Here is a 20,006-nt window from a genome sequence, read left to right as displayed (position 1 = left end):
TAGGAGAACGGACCCAGAGGGGAAATGAGATCAAGATGGAACATGAGATCAAGGTGTAACACTGGCTGGTATGCCAGCCTTCTAGAACTATGTTTTTTTTTTTTTTTTTTGCCGTACGCGGGCCTCTCACTGTTGAAACGCGCAGGCTCAGCGGCCATGGCTCATGGGCCCAGCCGCTCCGCGGCACGTGGGATCTTCCCGGACCGGGGCACAGACCCGTGTCCCCTGCATTGGCAGGCGGACTCTCAACCACTGCGTCACCAGGGAAGCCCCAGAACTATTTTGAATAGGAAAGATACAGGTGCATTTTCCAGAACCACCTGAAAAATAGGCTGGTCTCAGTTGGCCAAAAATTGTTTGAGAAAAATTCCTGAGACGAAAAGGCAAATGTAAAACAATTGAAGGTGAAAACTGTAGCCCAGAATATTGGCAGGAGAACCATGGGAGGGTGTAGTGATGGATTAAGGATTGCTTCAAGTTTAGTGGCTGTGGATATTAGGATGAACAGAAGACCCAAGCAACTGTCATGTGGTATCTGTAGAGCCTGCAGTGGAGAAAATCAGTTGCTTTCCAATAGATTAACGATAGCCAGTCAGAAAGTATAGTATAACAGTAAAACGATAAAAAAAAGCTAAGAATAAGCCTGTATTCGTTTTCTATTGCTGCATAACGAATTACCACTAATTAGTGGTTTAAACATACTCCTATTTGTTATCTCACCATTCTGAAGGTCTGAAGTCCAGGACAGCATGAGTGGGTTCTTTTCTCAGGCTCAGAAGGCTGAAATCAAGGTGCTGGTCAGCTGGTCTCTTATCTGAAGGCCCTGGGGAAGAATATACTCTCAAAGTCTTCCAGGTTGTTAGCAAAATCCAGTTCTAGTGGTTGCAAGCCTGAGATTCCCATTTCCTTACTGGCTGTCAACTGGGGATTACTCTCAGCTCCTTGAGGCTGCTTAACATGGCCCCCTCCATCTTTCAAGTGGCAAGAACCTATGGAGTTGTTCCCATGCTTTAAATATCTCTGACTTTCCTTCTGCCTTCCTCTTTTACTGTAGAAAGTGCTTTGCTTACTAGGGCCCAAGTGATTAGGTCTGACGCACTCCAATAATCTTCCTATTTTAATGTCACAATTGTGACATATGACACAATAAGAGGGCTGATATTTTAACATACTCACTGGTTTCAGGGATTAGAGCAGGACATTTCTTTTGGGGGGAGGGGGCATTTTGTAACTTTTGCCTACCACAAAGCCTAAGTAGAATTTTGTAAGACCTACATGAAAAAAGTATAAAATTTCCTTGATGAATATAAAAGAAAACCATATAGGTTTCACTTTGTAAATATCATATCATTACCTCCCAAGTTATCCAGTCTGTCAATTCAATTTAATTCCAGTCAGATTCTTAACAGAATTGTTTATTAAATTGGCAAGCTGGTTCTAAACTTCCTGTAGTAGAGAAAAATGCTTAAGAATTGGCAGAGACAAATTTGAAAGAGAATGATCGATATCAACAAACTATATTAAACTAAAGTTAATAAAATCTTGGAGGATTAGTCCAGGAGTAATCCATGGCATAGAATGAGGATTCATTTAGTAGATGATAAAGTTGCTTCAATCAAAAGGGAAATGATGGACTTTTAGGTAAATGGTGGTGTAGTTGTCTGTCCATTTGGAAACAAAATTAGGCCCTTATCCCAAGCACAGAAATAGTTTCCAGATGGAGTGAAGAACTAAATATACTAAGTGAAATTGTACAAGTATTAGAAGTATTAAAGAGAATTTGCTTATAAACTTTGAGTTAGAGAATACCTAACCAAAGTGCTGGGAAATGTGATTGGTTAGTCAACACATGCTAGAGTACTTCTATCAGTGTTAGGAAAATGCAGATTAAAATAATTACCCCCTCCCCTCTTTTTTGCTCAGTCAGATTGGAAAAATGTTGCTCATTCCAAATGCTGGCAAGGGTATTGAGACATGTACTCTCATTGAATGAATTGTAATGGTCTTTTTTGCAGTGCCCATCGTAATTTTAAGTAGGCCTATCCTTTGAATGAGTAATTTCACCAACAGATTTTTACCTTAGTTAAAGACATAGGGACATGAGCACAAAGAGACATTTTCTGGATGTGGCACTGTTATTATAGCAGAAAATGTCTAAGAAACTAAAGATTTATCATGGAAGGGCTTTTTGTTTGTAAATTATCAAATGGATTTTGAATAAAGGACCAATTATGTTTAACTAAGGTAATTTAGAGTAAAACGAAATATCTGTGGGATTTTTAACAAGAACTGTCTTCTCACAGTGTGTGCTTTTATCACCTCTTATCACCCATTTCATTATATATTTAATCAAAAACATTTCCCTTATATTACAATACATTTTCTAAAAACAGTGCAGTGTTCTTATCATACGTGAGTAAGTATGTAATGGTAATTCTTTGAGGAAAGTGCAACTGAACAAAGCCCTGCTTCATTAACATAATGTGTGACATCTTGGGGATTTCTTTTACTACCCTATTGTATCTGTCATTGATGGGAAAAAAGAAAGGAAAATCTGTATCTGTACATACACCATCAAAATGGATTCTTTTCAAGATTAATGTGTATATGGAGTAATGTTTGCTGATTAAATGTTTATCTTATGTGTGAATAATATTTAATATATTAGATGTAATCTTCATTTAAAGACAATGTAATGGGAGGGGAAGAAGAGAGATTAGATTTTTTAGACAGGTATTAGCATTTACCAAACAGATAAGGGAAATATTTTCCTTATGTCTGTGCTTATGTGAAAGAGATAAAGTCAAATATCTTCACAAGGGCTTTTCAGAACGTTAACTTTGGTGGGTTTTATCTTTAGGTTTATTAGTTAAGGATTGAAAATAAAAGCTTTGGTCATAGTGGCCAAGATGGTAGAGTAGGAAGACCCTGAGCTCACCTCTTCCCATGGGCACATCAAATTTCAACCATTTACAGAGCAACTACCTCTGGGAGCAACCTGAAGAGTTGCAAAAAAGATTTTCCACAAGCAAAGATAAAAAGAAGGAACCACAATGAGATGGGTATGAGAGATTCATTACAGTCAAGTCCTACACCCCTGGGAAGGTGACCGGCAATGGGAGGATAACCACCATTGCAGAAGTTTTCCCTAAAGAGCAAGGGGTCCAGGTTGCACATTGGGTTCCCCAGCCCAAGGGGTTTGCATTGGGAAGACAAGCCCCCAGAATGTCTGGCTTTGAAGGCCAGTGTGGCTTACATATGGCAGAGCTGGAGGGCTGTAGGAGACAGAGACTCTACTCTTAAAGGGTGAATGCAAAACCTCATATGCTTTGAGTCCCAGCACAGAGCCAGTAATTCGAAGAAAGCCTGGGTCAGACCCACTTGCTGATCTCAGAGAGTCTCCTGGAGAGACAGGAAGCAACTGGGATTCCCTTTGGTGACATAGATGCTGCAGCAGCCATTTTTGTTTTACCATGAAGACACAGGTGCTGGCAAGGGACATTTAGGAGTTTTCCCTCTAGCCTGTTAGTGCCAGGGTTTACTTGCCCACCAGCAGGCCAGCACCAGTTCCACAACCCTCAGGGCCACAAAGCCACCTATGCTGGGACCCAGCTCTGCCCAACGTTGGGCTGGCAACCACAGCACAAGGCAGGACCTGGCAGCCAACTGAGCTGGAGGCCAGTCTTGCCTATTACTGCACCCACGGTAGTTGGACCCACCACCAGAGAAGGGCAACGTATGGGAGAACCCTAGAGCAAATTGCTCTGGTGACTAGAGGGGACTATGCTGCTGGGACCCACAGGATGTCTCCTATATAAAGCTACTTCTTCAAGACTGGGAAACATAATAGAGCTACTTAATAAATAGGAATAAATACAGAGAATTAGGCAAAATGAGGAGACAGGTGAATATATTCCAAATGAAGGAACAAGGCAGAACCTCAGAAAAAGAACTAACTGAAGTGGACTTAAACAATCTACCTGATAGAGTTCAAGGTACTGATCACAAAGACGCTCAATGAACTTGGGGGAAAAATGGATGAACACAGTGAGAAGTTTAACAAAGAGTAAGAAAATATAAAGACCCAAGCAGAGCTGAAGAATACAGTAACAAATCAAAAATACATTAGAAGGAGTCAACAGTAGATTAGATGATACAGAGGACCGGATCAGCAACCTAGAAGACAAAGTAGTGGAAATCACCCAAACTGAATAGAAAAAAAAAAAAAAAAAGAAAGAAAGAAAGAAAGAAAAATGAGGATAGTTTAAGACACCTCTGAGACAACATCAGTTGTACTAGCATTTTGCATTATAGGGGCCCCAGAAAGAGAAGAGAGAGAGAAAGGGACAGAAAATTTACTTGAAGAAATAATAGCTGAAAACTACCCTAACCTGAGAAAAGAAATAGACATCCAGGTCCATGAAGCACAGAGTCTAAACAGGAAGAATCCAAAGAGGTCCACATGAAAAAATATTTTAATTAAAATGGCAGAAATTAAACATGAAGAGACAATGTTAAAAGCAGCAAGAGAAAAGCAACTAGTCATATTCAAGGGACCTCCTGTAAGACTGTGAGCTGACTTTTAGCAGAAACTCTGCAGACCAGAAGGGAGTGGCATGATACATTCAAAGTGATGAAAGGAAGAAACCTACAACTGAGACTATTCTAACCAGCAAGGCTATCATTCAGATCTTTTTTTTTTTAATGGAAAGCATTATCATATGCTTATTCTTTGCTAACACATACAATTTCATTATTTTAACTATATTTAGAAACTGTTATCTAATTAATCCCTGTACAGTGTTTTAATCAACACATCCCTCTTTCTTCCAAGCTCAGATTCATTTCAGTTAAGAAACTTTACAGTATTTGTTGTTTTAATGCAGCTAATACCTTTTTTTAATGTTTATTTATTTTTTTATTAGTCATCCATTTGATACACATCAGTGTACACATGTCAATCCCAATCTCCCAAGTCATCACAACACCCCCTCCACCCCCTGCCGCTTCCCCCCTTGGTGTCCATACGTTTGTTCTCTACATCTGTGTCCAGTTTTCTGCTCTGCAAACCAGTTCATCTGTACCATCTTCTAGGTTCCACATATATGTGTTAATATACGATATTTGTTTTTCTCTTTCTGAGTTACTACACTCTGTATGATAGTCTCTAGATGCATCCACATCTCTACAAATGACCCAGTTTCGTTCCTTTTCATGGCTGAGTAATATTCCACTGTGTATATGTACCACATCTTCTTTATCCATTCGTCTGTCGATGGGCATTTTGGTTGATTCCATGACCTGGCTATTGTAAATAGTGCTGCAATGAACATTGGGGTGTATGTGTCTTTTTGAATTACGTTTTTCTCAGATTATATGCCCAGTAGTGGGATTGCTGGGTCATGTGGCAATTCTATTTTTAATTCTTTAAGGAACCTCCATACTGTTCTCCATAGTGACTGTATCAATTTACATTCCCACCAACAGTGCAAGAGGGTTCCCTTTTCTCCACACCCTCTTCAGCATTTGTTGTTTGTAGATTTTCTGATGATGCCCATTCTAACTGGTGTGAGGTGATACCTCACGGTAGTTTTGATTGGCATTTCTCTAATGATTAGTGATGTTGAGCAGCTTTTCATGTGCTTCTTGGCCATCTGTCTGTCTTCTTTGGAGAAACATCTATTTAGGCCTTCTGCCCATTTTTGGATTGGGTTGTTTGCTTTTTTAATATTGAGCTGCATGAGCTGTTTATATATTTTGGAGATTAATCCTTTGTCCAATGATTCACTTGCAAATATTTTCTCCCATTCTGAGGGTTGTCTTTTCGTCTTGTTTATGGTTTCCTTTGCTGTGCAAAAGCTTTGAAGTTTCATTAGGTCCCATTTGTTTATTTTTGTTTTTATTTCCATTACTCTAAGAGGTGGATCAAAATAGATCTTGCTGTGATTTATGTCAAAGAGTATTCTTCCTATGTTTTCCTCTAAGAGTTTCATAGTGCCTGGACTTACATTTAGGTCTCTAATCCATTTTGAGGTTTTTTTTTGTATGCTGTTAGGGACTGTTCTAATTTCATTCTTTTACATGTAGCCATCCAGTTTTCCCAGCACCACTTATTGAAAAGACTGTCTTTTCTCCATTGTATATCCTTGCCTCCTTTGTCATAGATTAGTTGATCATAGGTGCGTGGGTTTATCTCTGGGCTTTCTATCCTGTTCCATTCATCTATATTTCTGTTTTTGTGCTAGTACCATATTGTCTTGGTTACTGTAGCTTTGTAGTGTAGTCTGAAGTCAGGGAGTCTATTCCTCCAGCTCTGTTTTTTTCCCTCAAGACTGCTTTGGCTATTCGGGGTCTTTTGTGTCTCCATAAAAATTTTAAGATATTTTGTTCTAGTTCTGTAAAAAATGCCATTGGTAATTTGATAGGGATTGCATTAAATCTGTAGATTGCTTTGGGTAGTATAGTCATTTTCACAATATTGATTCTTCCAATCCAAGAACATGGTATATCTCTCCATCTGTTGGTATCATCTTTAATTTCTTTCATCAGTGTCTTATAGTTTTCTGCATACAGGTCTTTTGTCTCCCTAGGTAGGTTTATTCCTAGGTATTTTATTCTTTTTGTTGCAATGGTAAATGGGAATGTTTCCTTAATTTCTCTTTCAGATTTTTCATCATTAGTGTATAGGAATGCAAGAGATTTCTGTGCATTAATTTTGTATCCTGCAACTTTACCGAATTCACTGATTAGCTCTAGTAGTTTTCTGGTGGCATCTTTAGGATTCTCTATGTATAGTATCATGTCATCTGCAAACAGTGACAGTTTTACTTCTTCTTTTCCAATTTGGATTCCTTTTATTTCTTTTTCTTCCCTGATTGCTGTGGCTAGGACTTCCAAAACTATGTTGAATAATAGTGGTGAGAGTGGACATCCTTGTCTTGTTCCTGATCTTAGAGGAAATGCTTTCAGTTTTTCACCATTGAGAACCATGTTGGCTGTGGGTTTATCTTATACGACCTTTATTATGTTGAGGTAGGTTCCCTCTATGCCCACTTTCTGGAGAGTTTTTATCATAAATGGGTGTTGAATTTTGTCAAAAGCTTTTTCTGCATCTATTGAGATGATCATATGGTTTTTATTCTTCAATTTGTTAATATGGTGTATCACATTGATTGATTTGCATATATTGAAGAATCCTTGCATCCCTGGGATAAATCCCATTTGATCATGGTGTATGATCCTTTTAATGTGTTGTTGGATTCTGTTTGCTAGTATTTTGTTGAGGATTTTTGCATCTATATTCATCAGTGATAGTGGTCTGTAATTTTCGTTTTTTGTAGTATCTTTGTCTGGTTTTGGTATCAGGGTGATGGTGGCCTCACAGAATGAGTTTGGGAGTGTTCCTTCCTCTGCAGTATTTTGGAAGAGTTTGAGGAGGATGGGTGTTAGCTCTTCTCCAAATGTTTGACATAATTCACCTGTGAAGCCATCTAGTCCCAGACTTTATGTGTGTTGGAAGATTTTTAATCACAGTTTCAATTTCATTACTTGTGATTGGTGTGTTCATATTTTCTGTTTCTTCCTGGTTCAGTATTGGAATGTTATACCTTTCTAAGAATTTGTCCATTTCTTCCAGGTTGTCCATTTATTGGCATAGAGTTGTCTGCAGTAGTCTCTTAGGATGCTTTGTATATTTGCGGTGTCAGTCGTAACTTCTTTTTCATTTCCAATTTTATTGATTTGAGTCCTCTCCCTCTTTTTCTTGATGAGTCTGGCTAATGGTTTATCCATTTTGTTTATCTCCTCAAAGACCCAGGTTTTAGTTTTATTAATCTTTGCTATTGTTTTCTTTGTTTCTATTTCATTTATTTCTGTTCTTATCTTTATGATTTCTTTCCTTCTGCTAAATTTGGGTTTTGTTTGTTCTTCTTTCTCTAGTTCCTTTAGGAGTAAGGCTAGATTGTTTATTTGAGATTTTTCTTGTTTCTTGAGGTAGGCTTGTATAGCTGTAAACTTCCCTCTTAGAACTGCCTTTGCTGCATCCCATAGGTTTTGGATCGTCGTGTTTTCATTGTCATTTGTCTCTAGGTATTTTTTGATTTCTTCTTTGATTTCTTCAGTGATCTCTTGGCTGTTTAATAACGTATTCTTTAGCCTCCATGTGTTTGTGTTTTTTACGTTTTTTTCCCTGTAATTCATTTCTAATCTCATAGTGTTGTGGTCAGAAAAGATGCTTGGTATGATTTCAGTTTTCTTAAATTTACTGAGACTTGATGAGTGTTCCGTGTGCAGTTGAGAAGAAAGTGTAATCTGCTCTTTTTGGATGGAATGTCCTATAAGTATCAATCAAATCTATCTGGTGTATTTTCTACTCTAAAGCTTGTGTTTCCTTATTAATTTTCTGTTTGGGTGTTCTGTCCATTGGGGCAGGTGAGGTGTTATAGTTCCCCACTATTATTTTGTTACTGACGATTTCCTCTTTTAGAGCTGTTAGCAGTTGCCTTATTTATTGAGGTGCTCCTATGTTGGGTGCATATATATTTATAATTGTTATAGCTTCTTTTTGGATTGATCCCTTGATCATTATGTAGTGTCCTTCATTGTCTCTTGTAACATTCTTTATTGTAAAGTCTATTTGATATGAGTATTGCTACTCCAGCTTTCTTTTGATTTCCATTTGCATGGAGTATCTTTTTCCGTCCCCTCACTTTCAGTCTGTATGTGTCCCTCGGTCTGAAGTGGGTCTCTTGTAGACAGCATACATATGGGTCTTGTTTTTGTATCCATTTAGCAAGCCTATGTGTTTTGATTGGAGCATTTAATCCATTCATGTTTAAGATAATTATGGATATGTATTTTCCTCTTATCATTTTCTTATTATGGGTTTGTTTTTGTAGGTCCTTTTCTTCTCTTGTGTTTCCCACTTAGAGAAATTCCTTTAGCATTTGTTGTAGAGCTGGTTTGGTGGTGCTGAATTCTCTTAGCTTTTGCTTGTCTGTAATGCTTTTGATTTCTCCATTGGATCTGAATGAGGTCCTTGCTGGGTAGAGTAATCTTGGTTGTAGGTTCTTCCCTTTCATCACTTTAAGTATGTAATGCCACTTCCTTCTGGCTTGTAGAGTTTCTGCTGAGAAATCAGCTGTTAACCTTATGGGAGTTCCCTTGTGTGTTATTTGTTGTTTTTCCCTCGCTGCTTTCAATAATTTTTCTTTGTCTTTATTTTTTCCCAATTTGATTACTTTGTGTCTCAGCGTGTTTCTCCTTGGGTTTATCCTGTATGGGACTCTCTGTGCTTCCTGGACTTGGGTGGCTATTTCCTTTCCCATGTTAGGGAAGTTTTCGACCATAATCTCTTCAAATATTTTCTCGGGTCCTTTCTCTCTCTCTTCTCCCTCTGGGACCCCTATAATGCGAATGTTGTTGCGTTTGTTATCCCAGAGGCCTCTTAGCCTGTCTTCATTTCTTTTAGTTCTTTTTTCTTTATTCTGTTCCACAGCCACATGAATTCCACCATTCTGTCTTCCAGGTCACTTATCTGTTCTTCTGCCTCAGTTATTCTGCTATTGATTCCTTCTAGTGTAGTTTTCATTTCAGTTGTTGTATTGTTCATGTGTGTGTGTTTGTTCTTTAATTCTTCTAGATCTTTGTTAAACATTTCTTGCATCTTCTCAATCTTTGCCTCCATTCTTTTTCCAAGGTCCTGGATCATCTTCACTATCATTATTCTGAATTCTTTGTCTGGAAGATGGCCTGTCTCCATTTCATTTAGTTGTTTTTCTGGGGTTTTATCTTGTTCCTTCATCTGGTACATAGCCCTCTGCCTTTTCATCTTGTTTATCTTTCTGTGAATGTGGTTTTTGTTCTAGAGGCTGCAGGACTGTAGTTCTTCTTGCTTCTGCTGTCTTCCCTCTGGTGGATGAGGCTATCTAAGAGGCTTGAGCAAGTTTCCTGGTGAGAGGGACTGGTGGTGGGTAGAGCTGGCTGTTGCTCTGGTGGGCCGAGCTCAGTAAAACTTTAATCCGCTTGACTGCTGATGGGTGGGGCTGGGTTCCCTCCCTGTTGGTTGTTTGGCCTGAGGTGACGCAACACTGGAGACTCTCCGGGCTCTTTGGTGGGGCTAATGGCGGACTCTGGGAGGGCTCACGCCAAGGAGTACTTCCCAGAACTTCTGCTGCCAGTGTCCTTGTCCTCACAGTGAGCTATCGCCACTCCCTGCCTCTGTAGGAAACCCTCCAACACTAGCAGGTAGGTTTGGTTCAGTGTCCTCTGGGGTCACTGCTCCTTCCCCTGGGTCCCGATGCGCACACTACTTTGTGTGTGCCCTCCAAGAGTGGAGTCTCTGTTTCTCCCAGTCCTGCCGAAGTTCTGCAATCAAATCCCACTAGCCTTCCAAGTCTGATTCTGTAGGAGTTCCTCCTCCTGTTGCCAGACCCCCAGGTTGGGAAGCCCGACGTGTGGCTCAGAACCTTCACTCTAATGGGTGGACTTCTGTGGTAAGTGTTCTCCAGTTTGTGAGTCACCCACCCAGCAGTTATAGGAGTTGATTTCATTATAATAGCGCCCCTCCTACCGTCTCATTGCGGCTTCTCCTTTGTCTTTGCATGTGGGGTATCTTTTTTGGTGAGTTCCAGTGTCTTCCTGTCGATGATTATTCAGCAGTTAGTTGTGATTCCGGTGTTTTCAAAAGAGGGAGTGAGAGCATGTCCTTCTACTCTGCCATCTTGAACCAATCCCCTAATCCAGATTTTTAAAAAAATAAATGTATTTATTTTTTATTTTTGGCTGCGTTAAGTCTTCCTTGCTGAGTGCGGGCTTTCTCTAATTGCGGCGAGTGGTGGCTACTTTCGTTGTGGTGCGTGGGCTTCTCATTGCTGTGGCTTCTGGCGTTGCAGAGCATGGGCTCTAGGTGAGTTGGCTTCACTAATTGTGGCGCGTCGGCTCTAGAGCCTAGGCTCAGTAGTTGTGGCACATGGGCTTACTTTCTCTGTAGCATGTGGGATCTTCCCATACCAATGCTTGAACCTGTGTCCCCTTCATTGGCAGGCGGATTCTTAACAACTGCACCAGCAGGAAGTCCCTATCATTCAGATTTGAAAGAGAGGGAAAGAGTTTTACAGACAAGGAAAAGCTAAAAGAGTTCAGCACCTCAAAATCAGCTTTGTAAGAAGTTTTAAAGGGGCTACTCTAAGCAGGAAAGGAAAAAGACCATAAATAGAAATAGGAAAATTATGAAAGGAAAAATCTAATTGGTAAAGGCAAACATAAAGTAAAGGTAGTTGACCAACCACTTATAAAGCTAGTAGGAAGGCTAGAAGATATAGAAAATTATCTATATCCACAAGAAGTATGTAAGAGATATACAGAACAAAAAGATATAAAATATGATGTCAAACACAGTAAACAGTGTGGGGGCGGGGGAGAAAAATGTTAGAATGTCTTCAAACTTGAAATTGTCGCCTTAAAATAATCACGTATATATAGGTTGTTAAATATGAACCTTATGGTAACTGCATACCAAAAATCTATCATAGGAGAAAGGAAGAAAAAAGAACTACAAAAACAACCAGAGAACTTAACAAAATGGCAATAATTACATACCTGTCAATTACTTTAAATGCTCCAGTCAAAAGACAGCGTGACTGAATGGATAAAGAACAAGACCCATGTATATGCTGCCTATAAGAGACTTACTTGAGATGTAAGACACACAGACTGAAAGTAAGAGGATGGAAAAAAGTATTCCATGCAGAGGGAAATGAAAAGACAGCTGGTGGGTAGCAATACTTGTATCAGGCAAAATGTACTTTAAAAGAAAGACTGTAGCAAGACAAAGAAAGACAGTATATAATGAGCTAAGGGATCAATTCAAGAATAAAGAAAATACAACAATTGTAAATATATATGCACCCAACATAGGTACACCTAAATACATACAGCAAATATTAACAAACATAAAGGGGAAAATTGACAGTAACACATTAATAGTAGGGGACTTTCACAGCCCACTTTCAGGGAATTCCCTGTTGCTCTAGTGGTTAGGATTCCACTCTTTCACTTCAGGGGGCATGAGTTCGATCCCTGGTTAGGGAGTTATGACCTCACGTGCCACTGGGCCCAGGCAAAACGAAAACAACACCCCACTTACATCAATGGATGGATAATCCAGACTGAAAATCAGTAAGGAAACAGTGGCTTTAAACAACACATTAGATCAGAGAGACTTAATGGATACAGTTAGAACATCCCATCCAAAAGCAGCAGAATACATTCTTTTCAAATGAACATGGAACATTCTCCATGATAGATCACATGCTAGGATACAAAACAAGTCTCCATGAAGTTAAGAAGAATTGAAATCATATCACACATCTTTTTCAGCCTCACTGGTGTTAGACTAGAAACTAACTACAAGAAGAAAACTGCAGAACACACAAAGACCTGTAGGCTAACCAGTATACTGCTAAACAACCAATGAGTCACTGAAAAAAATCAAAGAGAAAATTATCTGGAGACAATTGAAAATGGAAGCATAACAATCCAAAATCTATGGGATGTAGCATAAGTAGTTCTAAGAAGGCAGTTTATAGCAGTACAAGCCTACCTCAGAAAACAAGAAAAATGTCAAACAGTCTTTTCTAAAAGAACTAGAAAAAGTACAAACAAAGCCCAAAGTTCTTTCTTAAGGAAAGAAATCATAAAGACCAGAGTAGAAATAAATGAAATAGAGACTGAAAAAACAGTAGAAAAGATCAATGAAACTAAGTGCTGGTTCTTTGAAAAGATAAACAAAATTGACAAACCGTTAGCCAGACTTATCAAGAAAAAAAGAGAGGGCCCAAATAAATAAAATCAGAGATGAAAGAGAATTTACACCTGACACCACAGAGCTACAAAGGATCCTAAGAGATTACTGTGAACAATTATACACCAATAGAATGGACAACTTAGAAGAAATGGATAAGTTCCTAGAAACATGCAATGTTTCAAGGCTGAATCAGGGAGAAATTGAAATATGAACAGACCAATCACCAGTAATGAAATTGAATCCGTAATTAAAAAAAAACTCCCAGTAAATAAAAGTCCAGTACCAGATGGCTTCACAGGTGAATACTACCAAACATTTAAATAAGAGTTAAGGGCTTTCCTGGTGGTACAGTGGTTAAGAATCCGCCTGCCAATGCAGGGGACATGGGTTCGAGCCCTGGTCTGGGAAGATCCCACATGCTGTGGAGCCACTAAGCCCCTGTGCCACAACTACTGAGCCTGTGCTCTAGAGACTGCAAGCCACAACTACTAAGCCCTCAAGCTACAACTACTGAAGCCCGTGCTCCTAGAGCCTGTGATCTGCAACAAGAGAATCCACTGCAAAGAGAAGTCCATGCACCGCAATGAAGAATAGCCCCCGCTCGCCGCAGCTAGAGAAAGCACACGCACAGCAATGAAAACCCAAAGCAGCCAAAAAACAAACAAACAAATAAATAAAATTTAAAAAAAAAAGTTAACATGGTTCTTCAAAGTATTCCAAAAAATTTCAAAGGATGGAATGCTTCCAAACTCTTTGTACAAGGGTAGCATCATCCTGATACAAAACCAGACAAGGACCCCGCAAAAAGAATTAGAGGCCAATATCACTGATGAATATAGATGCAAAAATTATCAATAAAATATTAGCAAACCAAATTCAACAATACATTAAAAAGATCATATACCATGATCAAGAGGGATTTATCTCAGGGATGCAAGAATGGTTCAATATCAGCACATCAATCAATGTAACATACCTCATTAACAGACTGAAGAATAAAAGTTATATAATTATCTCAATAGATGCAGGAAAAGGTTTTGACAAAATTCAACCTCAATTTATGATTAAAAAAAAAAACTTCACAAAGTGGTTATGTAGGAAACATAGCTCAACAAAATAAAGGCCATATATGACAAACCTACAGCCAACATCATACTCAGCTGTGAAAAGCTAAAAACATTTCCTCTGAGATCAGGAACAAGACAAGGAGGCCCACTCTTGCCACTTTATTCAACATAGTATTGACAGTCCTTGCCACAGCAATTAGATAAGACAAAGAAATAAAAGGAATCCAGTTTGGAAAGGAAGAAATAAAACTGTCACTATCTGCAGAGGACATTATACTGTATATAGAAAATCCTAAAGATGTCATCAGAAATCTATTAGAACTAATAAATGAATTCAGTAAAGTTGCAAGATACAGAATTAACATACAGAAATCTGTTGCAGTTTTATACACTAACAATGAACTATTGGAAAGGGAAATTAAGAAACAGAAAACAGTCTCATAATTATATCAAAAGAGTAAAATAGGAATAGATCTAACCACGGAAATAAGACTTGTACTTGGAAAACTATAAGACTCTGATGAAGGAAATTGAAGATGACACAAATAGATGGAAGTATATACTGTGGGACTTCCCTGGTGGCACAGTGGTTAAGAATCCACCTGCCAATGCAGGGGACATGGGTTCAATCCCTGGTGTGGGAAGATCCCACATGCTGTGGAGCAGCTAAGCCCGTGTGCCACCACTACTGAGCCTGTGCTCTAGAACCCATGAGCCACAACTACTGAGCCCTCGTGCCACAACTGCTGAAGCCTGCACACATAGAGCCCTTGCTCCGCAACAAAAGAAGCCACTGCAATGAGAAGCCCGTGCACCACAGCGAAGAATAGCCCCCACTTGCTGCAACTAGAGAAAGCCAGCATATAGCAATGAAGACCCAGTGCAGCAAAAAATAAATTAAAAAATAAATTTATTTTTTAAAAAAGAAAATATATACTGTACTTACATACTGAAAGAATTAATATGGTTAGAATGACCATACTCCCCGAGGCAATCTATAGATTCATCACAATCTCTATCAAAATACTAGTGGAATTTTTCATAGAACTAGAACAAATAATTCTAAAATGTGTATCAAAACACAAAAGACCCCAAATAGCCAAAGCAGTCTTGAGAAGGAAGAACAAAGCTGTAGGTATCACATTCCATGGTTTCAAGCTATACTACAGAGCTACAGTAATCAAAACAATATGGTACTGGCACAAAAACAGACATATAGATCAATGGAACAGAACAGAAAGCCTAGAATTGAACCCACACTTATATGGACAATTAATCTATGACAAAGGAGGCAGGAAAATATACAATGGGGAAAAGACATCTTCTTCAATAAACAGTGTTTGTAAAACTGGACAGCTACATGCAAAAGAATCAAACTGGACTACTTTCTCACATCATATACAAAAATAAACTCAAAATGGATTAAAGACATAAATGTAAGACCTGAAACCATAAAACTCTTAGAAGAAAACAAACAGTGGGCCCTTTGACATCAGTCTTAGCTATATATGTTTTGGATCTGTCTCCTCAGGCAAGGGAAACAAAAGCAAAATAAACAAATGGGACGACATCAAACTAAAGAGCTTTTGCACAGAAAGGAAACTGTCAAAAAAGTGAAAAGACAGCTTACTGAATTGGAGAAGATATTTGCAAACAATATATCCAGTAAGGGGTTAATATCCAAGGTACACAAAAAAGTCATACAACCTAATGGTAAAAAAACAAACATCCCAATTTAAAAATGGGAAGAGGACCTGAATAGACATTTTTCCAAAGAAGGCAAACTGATGGCCAACAGATACATGAAAAGATGCGCTATATCACTAATCATCAGGAAAATGCAAATCAGAACCACAGTGAGAAACCACCTCATACTTGTCAGAATTGCTATCATCAAAAGGCAACAAATAACAAATGTTTGTGAGAACATGGAGAAAAGGGAACCCTTGTACACTTTTGGTGGGAATGTAAATTGATTCAGCCACTGTGGACAACAGTATGGGGGTTTCTTGAAAATTTAAATGTAGAACTGTCATATAATCCAGGAATTTCACTTCTGGGTTTACCTGAAGAAATCAAAAACACTAATTTGAAAAGATATATGCACTCCAGTGTTCATTGCATCATTATTTACAATAGCCAATATGTAGAAGCAACCTAAGTGTTCATTGATAGATGAATGGATAAACATGCAGTGTGTATATACACAGTAGAATACTGCTCAGCCATAAAAAAAAAAAAAAAGAAGCCTTGCTATTTGTGACAAAATGGATGGGTCTAGAGGGTATTATACTAAGAGTGATGAGTCAGACAGGGAAAGACAAATACCTGTGGAATCTAGAAACAGAACAAACTGATAAGACAAAATGAAGGCAGACTTGTAGATACAAAGGACAAATGGATGGTTGCCAAAAGGGAGGGGGCCAAATTGGTGAAGGGATTGAGGTACAGACCTCCAGTTATGTAATAAATAATCACTGGGATGTAATATACAGCACAAGGAATATGGTCAATAATATCATAGTAACCGTATGGGAAAAGATGGTTGTTAAACTTACTGTGGTGATCATTTCATAATGTAGGCAAATGTCAAATCCTTATGTAGTACACTTGAAACTAACATAATATTGTATGCATACTATATTTCAATTAAAAAAATAAAACATAAAACCTTACTAAAGAAAATAAGAAAAAATTTTAAAAAGCTTTGGCTATTATTTTAATTTTATGTATCTTCTGCATTAGTTGTGAGAGTAATGATGTAGGTGAAAATTGCTTTTAAAGTGAAAGAACTGTGGGATTTTTAACCAAAGTAAGTTTTTTTGATGAATTTATTAGATGCACTTCATATAAACTGTTATCTTTATTAAAATAATAATTTCGTCTTAAAGATATTTTACAGTCCTGTAAGAAAAGAACCTTATATTAATGTAAAATGTACAACAATTAAAAAATGGTTTTCCAAAGCAATTCATTTAATACTGAAATCCCTTTCTTCGTAATTGAGGCAAAACTTAAAGAGGGAACTATGGGCTAATAAAATTGTTCCCATGTGAGCAAAGCTAATAAAAGATGAGAACTGTGACTGTGTCCCACTGAGAAAGACAAGGCACCTTATTAAAAAAAACATACACTGTGTTTGTTATAAAACAAAACTGTGAATTATTTTTGCAGAAGTCAACGAAAGGTTCCGTTGTCCTTGAGCACGTATTCCGTCACATAAACCTTGTGGAGATAGATTACTTTGGGCTGCGTTACTGTGACAGAAACCATCAGACGGTGAGTACAATGACTTCATATTAAATTTTTCTTGTATAAATTTCACTGTATCTCTGGCTTTTCCTGATCTTTAGGTTTTTGTAACTGAAAATGACTGAAAAACTTAAACATGTTTTCCATTGCTAATTTCTTTGTATTTTTTCCACTTCTGCCAAAAGTTGTAGAGTTGTAGGATTCATTGCTTATGTGTGTGCAGATTTCTTTGTAGGTGGCTTACATAGTTTCTGTTTTTTCGCAGCCATATTATAGAGAGTACTTTCCCTTTGTGCTGTTAGGAGGACTGAATTAGCCATTTAATGTGTGTTAGGAGCCAAGTGGCTAGTCTCTTGAAGTGATAGGCATTATTGCTTTTTAAGAAAGTAAATGGTTAAAGAGTATTTAAAGAAATACAATGTAAAAAGGTGCCGATCTAAGTTTTATAAGTTGGACGAGCAATTATAAAATAAGTAGGGGTTTTCATTCATGAGCTTCATGGAATAAGAGTGATAAAGGCAACCAAATTTTTGGTGTAGGATGTCATTTGTTCATGAGGATTTAACTCAAGAATTCCTGACTGGTTGGATGGTAGCGAGGTACTAAGAAACTTACATTGGTTAGTATAGATTCTATTCGGTAAGACTGATATGCTGTCTCTTGGTGATGAACAGAGGAAAGACGTTGGAGGTGATGATTTTGAGGTACAAAAGTATATTCATTAATGTGACTTTTGGTTTAAAAGTCTAAGACAGATCTTAACCTCAGATAGACAGTCTTATTTATGCTTATAATGCTTATATGCTTACCTTAAAAATACCGTATTTGACATATCTTTTATTTTTTATACGTTCTTCCTCAGTTGTCCCAGTGTCCACTGGGTCATCTGGGTCTGGGGTCTGTTCATTGAGATGCATGATTGTCTAAGTGGGCCTCTTCTGTCCTGTTTCCAAGAACGTGCTAGGATGAGAAGAGGCAGACAAGCCAATGCTATTGATGGCGGTAACTTGTGATTTTTCTTGAGCTTGTTCCATAACCTGTTTCGTTTCACATGAGCATTTCACAAAGTAGGAATAAAAGATTGGGTGTGTTGATTAGCTTTCCATAGGAAGGAATTGCTTTCTAAAGGCGAGTGGTCATTAACGCGTAATGCAAAGAAAGGGAACGGACATACTCAGAAGTTCACTGAATTCTGTCTTGTACAGGCCATAAGTCAATATAGCAGAACTGTATATCTGTACTGAGAGATTAAATTGAAGGCTGTAGAAGATATCTTGCATTACATTCATATTTTTGAAATCGTATTTTTCCTAGCAGAGGGAAATTCAGTTTCCTGATCTTATCTAGTATGTCAGACCTTGCCTGGAAAGATCGACTGTCTTGCTAAAATTATATAGACCTTATCTGTCCTTTTTTTTTTACATTCCAAAGAAAAAGATGTGAAAAGCTAGAGAATTTTAAACCATGGCTCATATCATTGCAAAAGAATTAGCAGTTGGTATTGGTAGTTTATTTAAAGTTTTCTAGGTCTTATTCAGAACAGTTTCTTTTCTGTTACATTTATTCCTAAGGGTTCGCATTTGTGATACAGGTCTTAGGAGAAAATAAATTATACAATTAGAAGGAGAAAACTGTTAAGTCATGCTTTTTATTTGGTAAAATAAATCAGATGTGTAAACCACATGAAAAACTATTTTTTTGCCTCCTGAATTTCTTTCTTTCTAGTAAACTCAGATAAAATAAAGGTGATTTGTAAATGTGACTTAGTCTTTGTATGTTCAAATGTATTCTCTTATTTTCCTTTTAATTGTAGGAAGCTATGAGAATAAGTTCATGAAAGTTTACTCTGACTTTAGGTAACCATTTCTTCAAGGCCTCTCATTTCTGCAGGGCTGGGAGCGTGTGTCTGGGTAGAAACACATGATTCCATTCCTGATTTTCTCCTCTTGGGTTCTGAGGCAGAAGTTGGGATCTCCCTCAGGAAGAAGTGCAGGCAGCCTTTTTAACTCTGGAAGGGCAACTTCCCCAACTGTAAGTTTCTGAGGAGATTGTTGGTAAACCTAACTTCATATTTCCCTGTTCACTCTCTATATCCCATAGTTACTTAATGGTAAATAAGAATAACTATATTAGAATAGCACAGGACATGGGGAAAAGTCCTTGTCCTAAAAATAGAGGAATGATTTCTGTGAATATGCCTGAATTACTGTCCATTAGATGGGATTTTGTTTATTGCTTTACTCTTTCTGCACCCGAAAGTTTATTTTAATGGGGAATGCCTGTGTAACAATCTTTAGTGTAATTAAGATCTATATAGAGAAGACTTTGAGGCCCTAATGGGCACCACTTAAATCAACTCTTGAAGCAAATAAAAAGAGATAGTGGGATGAGGAGCTGGGGATAAAATGGAAGAAAGATGACCAGGAAAAAGATGGCTATATCAGTGAAAAGCTCTCCCTCCTTCTCCCTCCATCAGCAGTGGATCATGCCTTGGGGCCATGCCTGAACTTTGGCTGGGGGTGGGGAAATAGACTGGGCAGCCTGCGGCACTGCTAGTCAGCCTGATGTGGTCGAAGTATAAGCATGCAGATGTAACTGAATTAGACTGGCAGTGGCTGCAGAGCTGGCAAGGAAGGATTAGGGAGGGCTTTATGCCCACCTCAGAGAATTAGTGTGTGTTGCATGAGAAGATGGGCAGCTACCCTGGAGAATTAGGATGCAACATGCCTAATGAATATGTCCCTAGGACATGTGGACCCCCACATGGCAGGGAGCTTGTTGTCTGTCCTGGAGAATGGGGGTAACCAAGAGGCCTCAATCCAGGTGTATCAGCCATCACCATTGTTGTCATCAATGTATCAGGAACTGTTGAACATTTTCTT

General features: G+C 38.2%; 1 protein-coding gene across 2 annotated transcripts in view; it reads left to right on the top strand.

Moving 5' to 3' along the window:
- Nucleotides 1-20,006, top strand: part of EPB41L4A (erythrocyte membrane protein band 4.1 like 4A) — a 275,254-nt gene that overhangs the window by 96,220 nt on the left and 159,028 nt on the right. For both annotated transcript variants that reach the window (XM_032627984.1, XM_032627985.1), the window contains exon 3: nucleotides 17,047-17,151. In XM_032627984.1, the coding sequence (XP_032483875.1) occupies nucleotides 17,047-17,151 (105 nt within the window). The remainder of the gene's footprint in view (nucleotides 1-17,046; nucleotides 17,152-20,006) is intronic.

Source organism: Phocoena sinus, chromosome 3 (genome assembly GCF_008692025.1).
Source record: "Phocoena sinus isolate mPhoSin1 chromosome 3, mPhoSin1.pri, whole genome shotgun sequence".
NCBI classification, from domain to species: domain Eukaryota; kingdom Metazoa; phylum Chordata; class Mammalia; order Artiodactyla; family Phocoenidae; genus Phocoena; species Phocoena sinus.
This window is presented reverse-complemented; position numbering and strand designations above follow the sequence as displayed.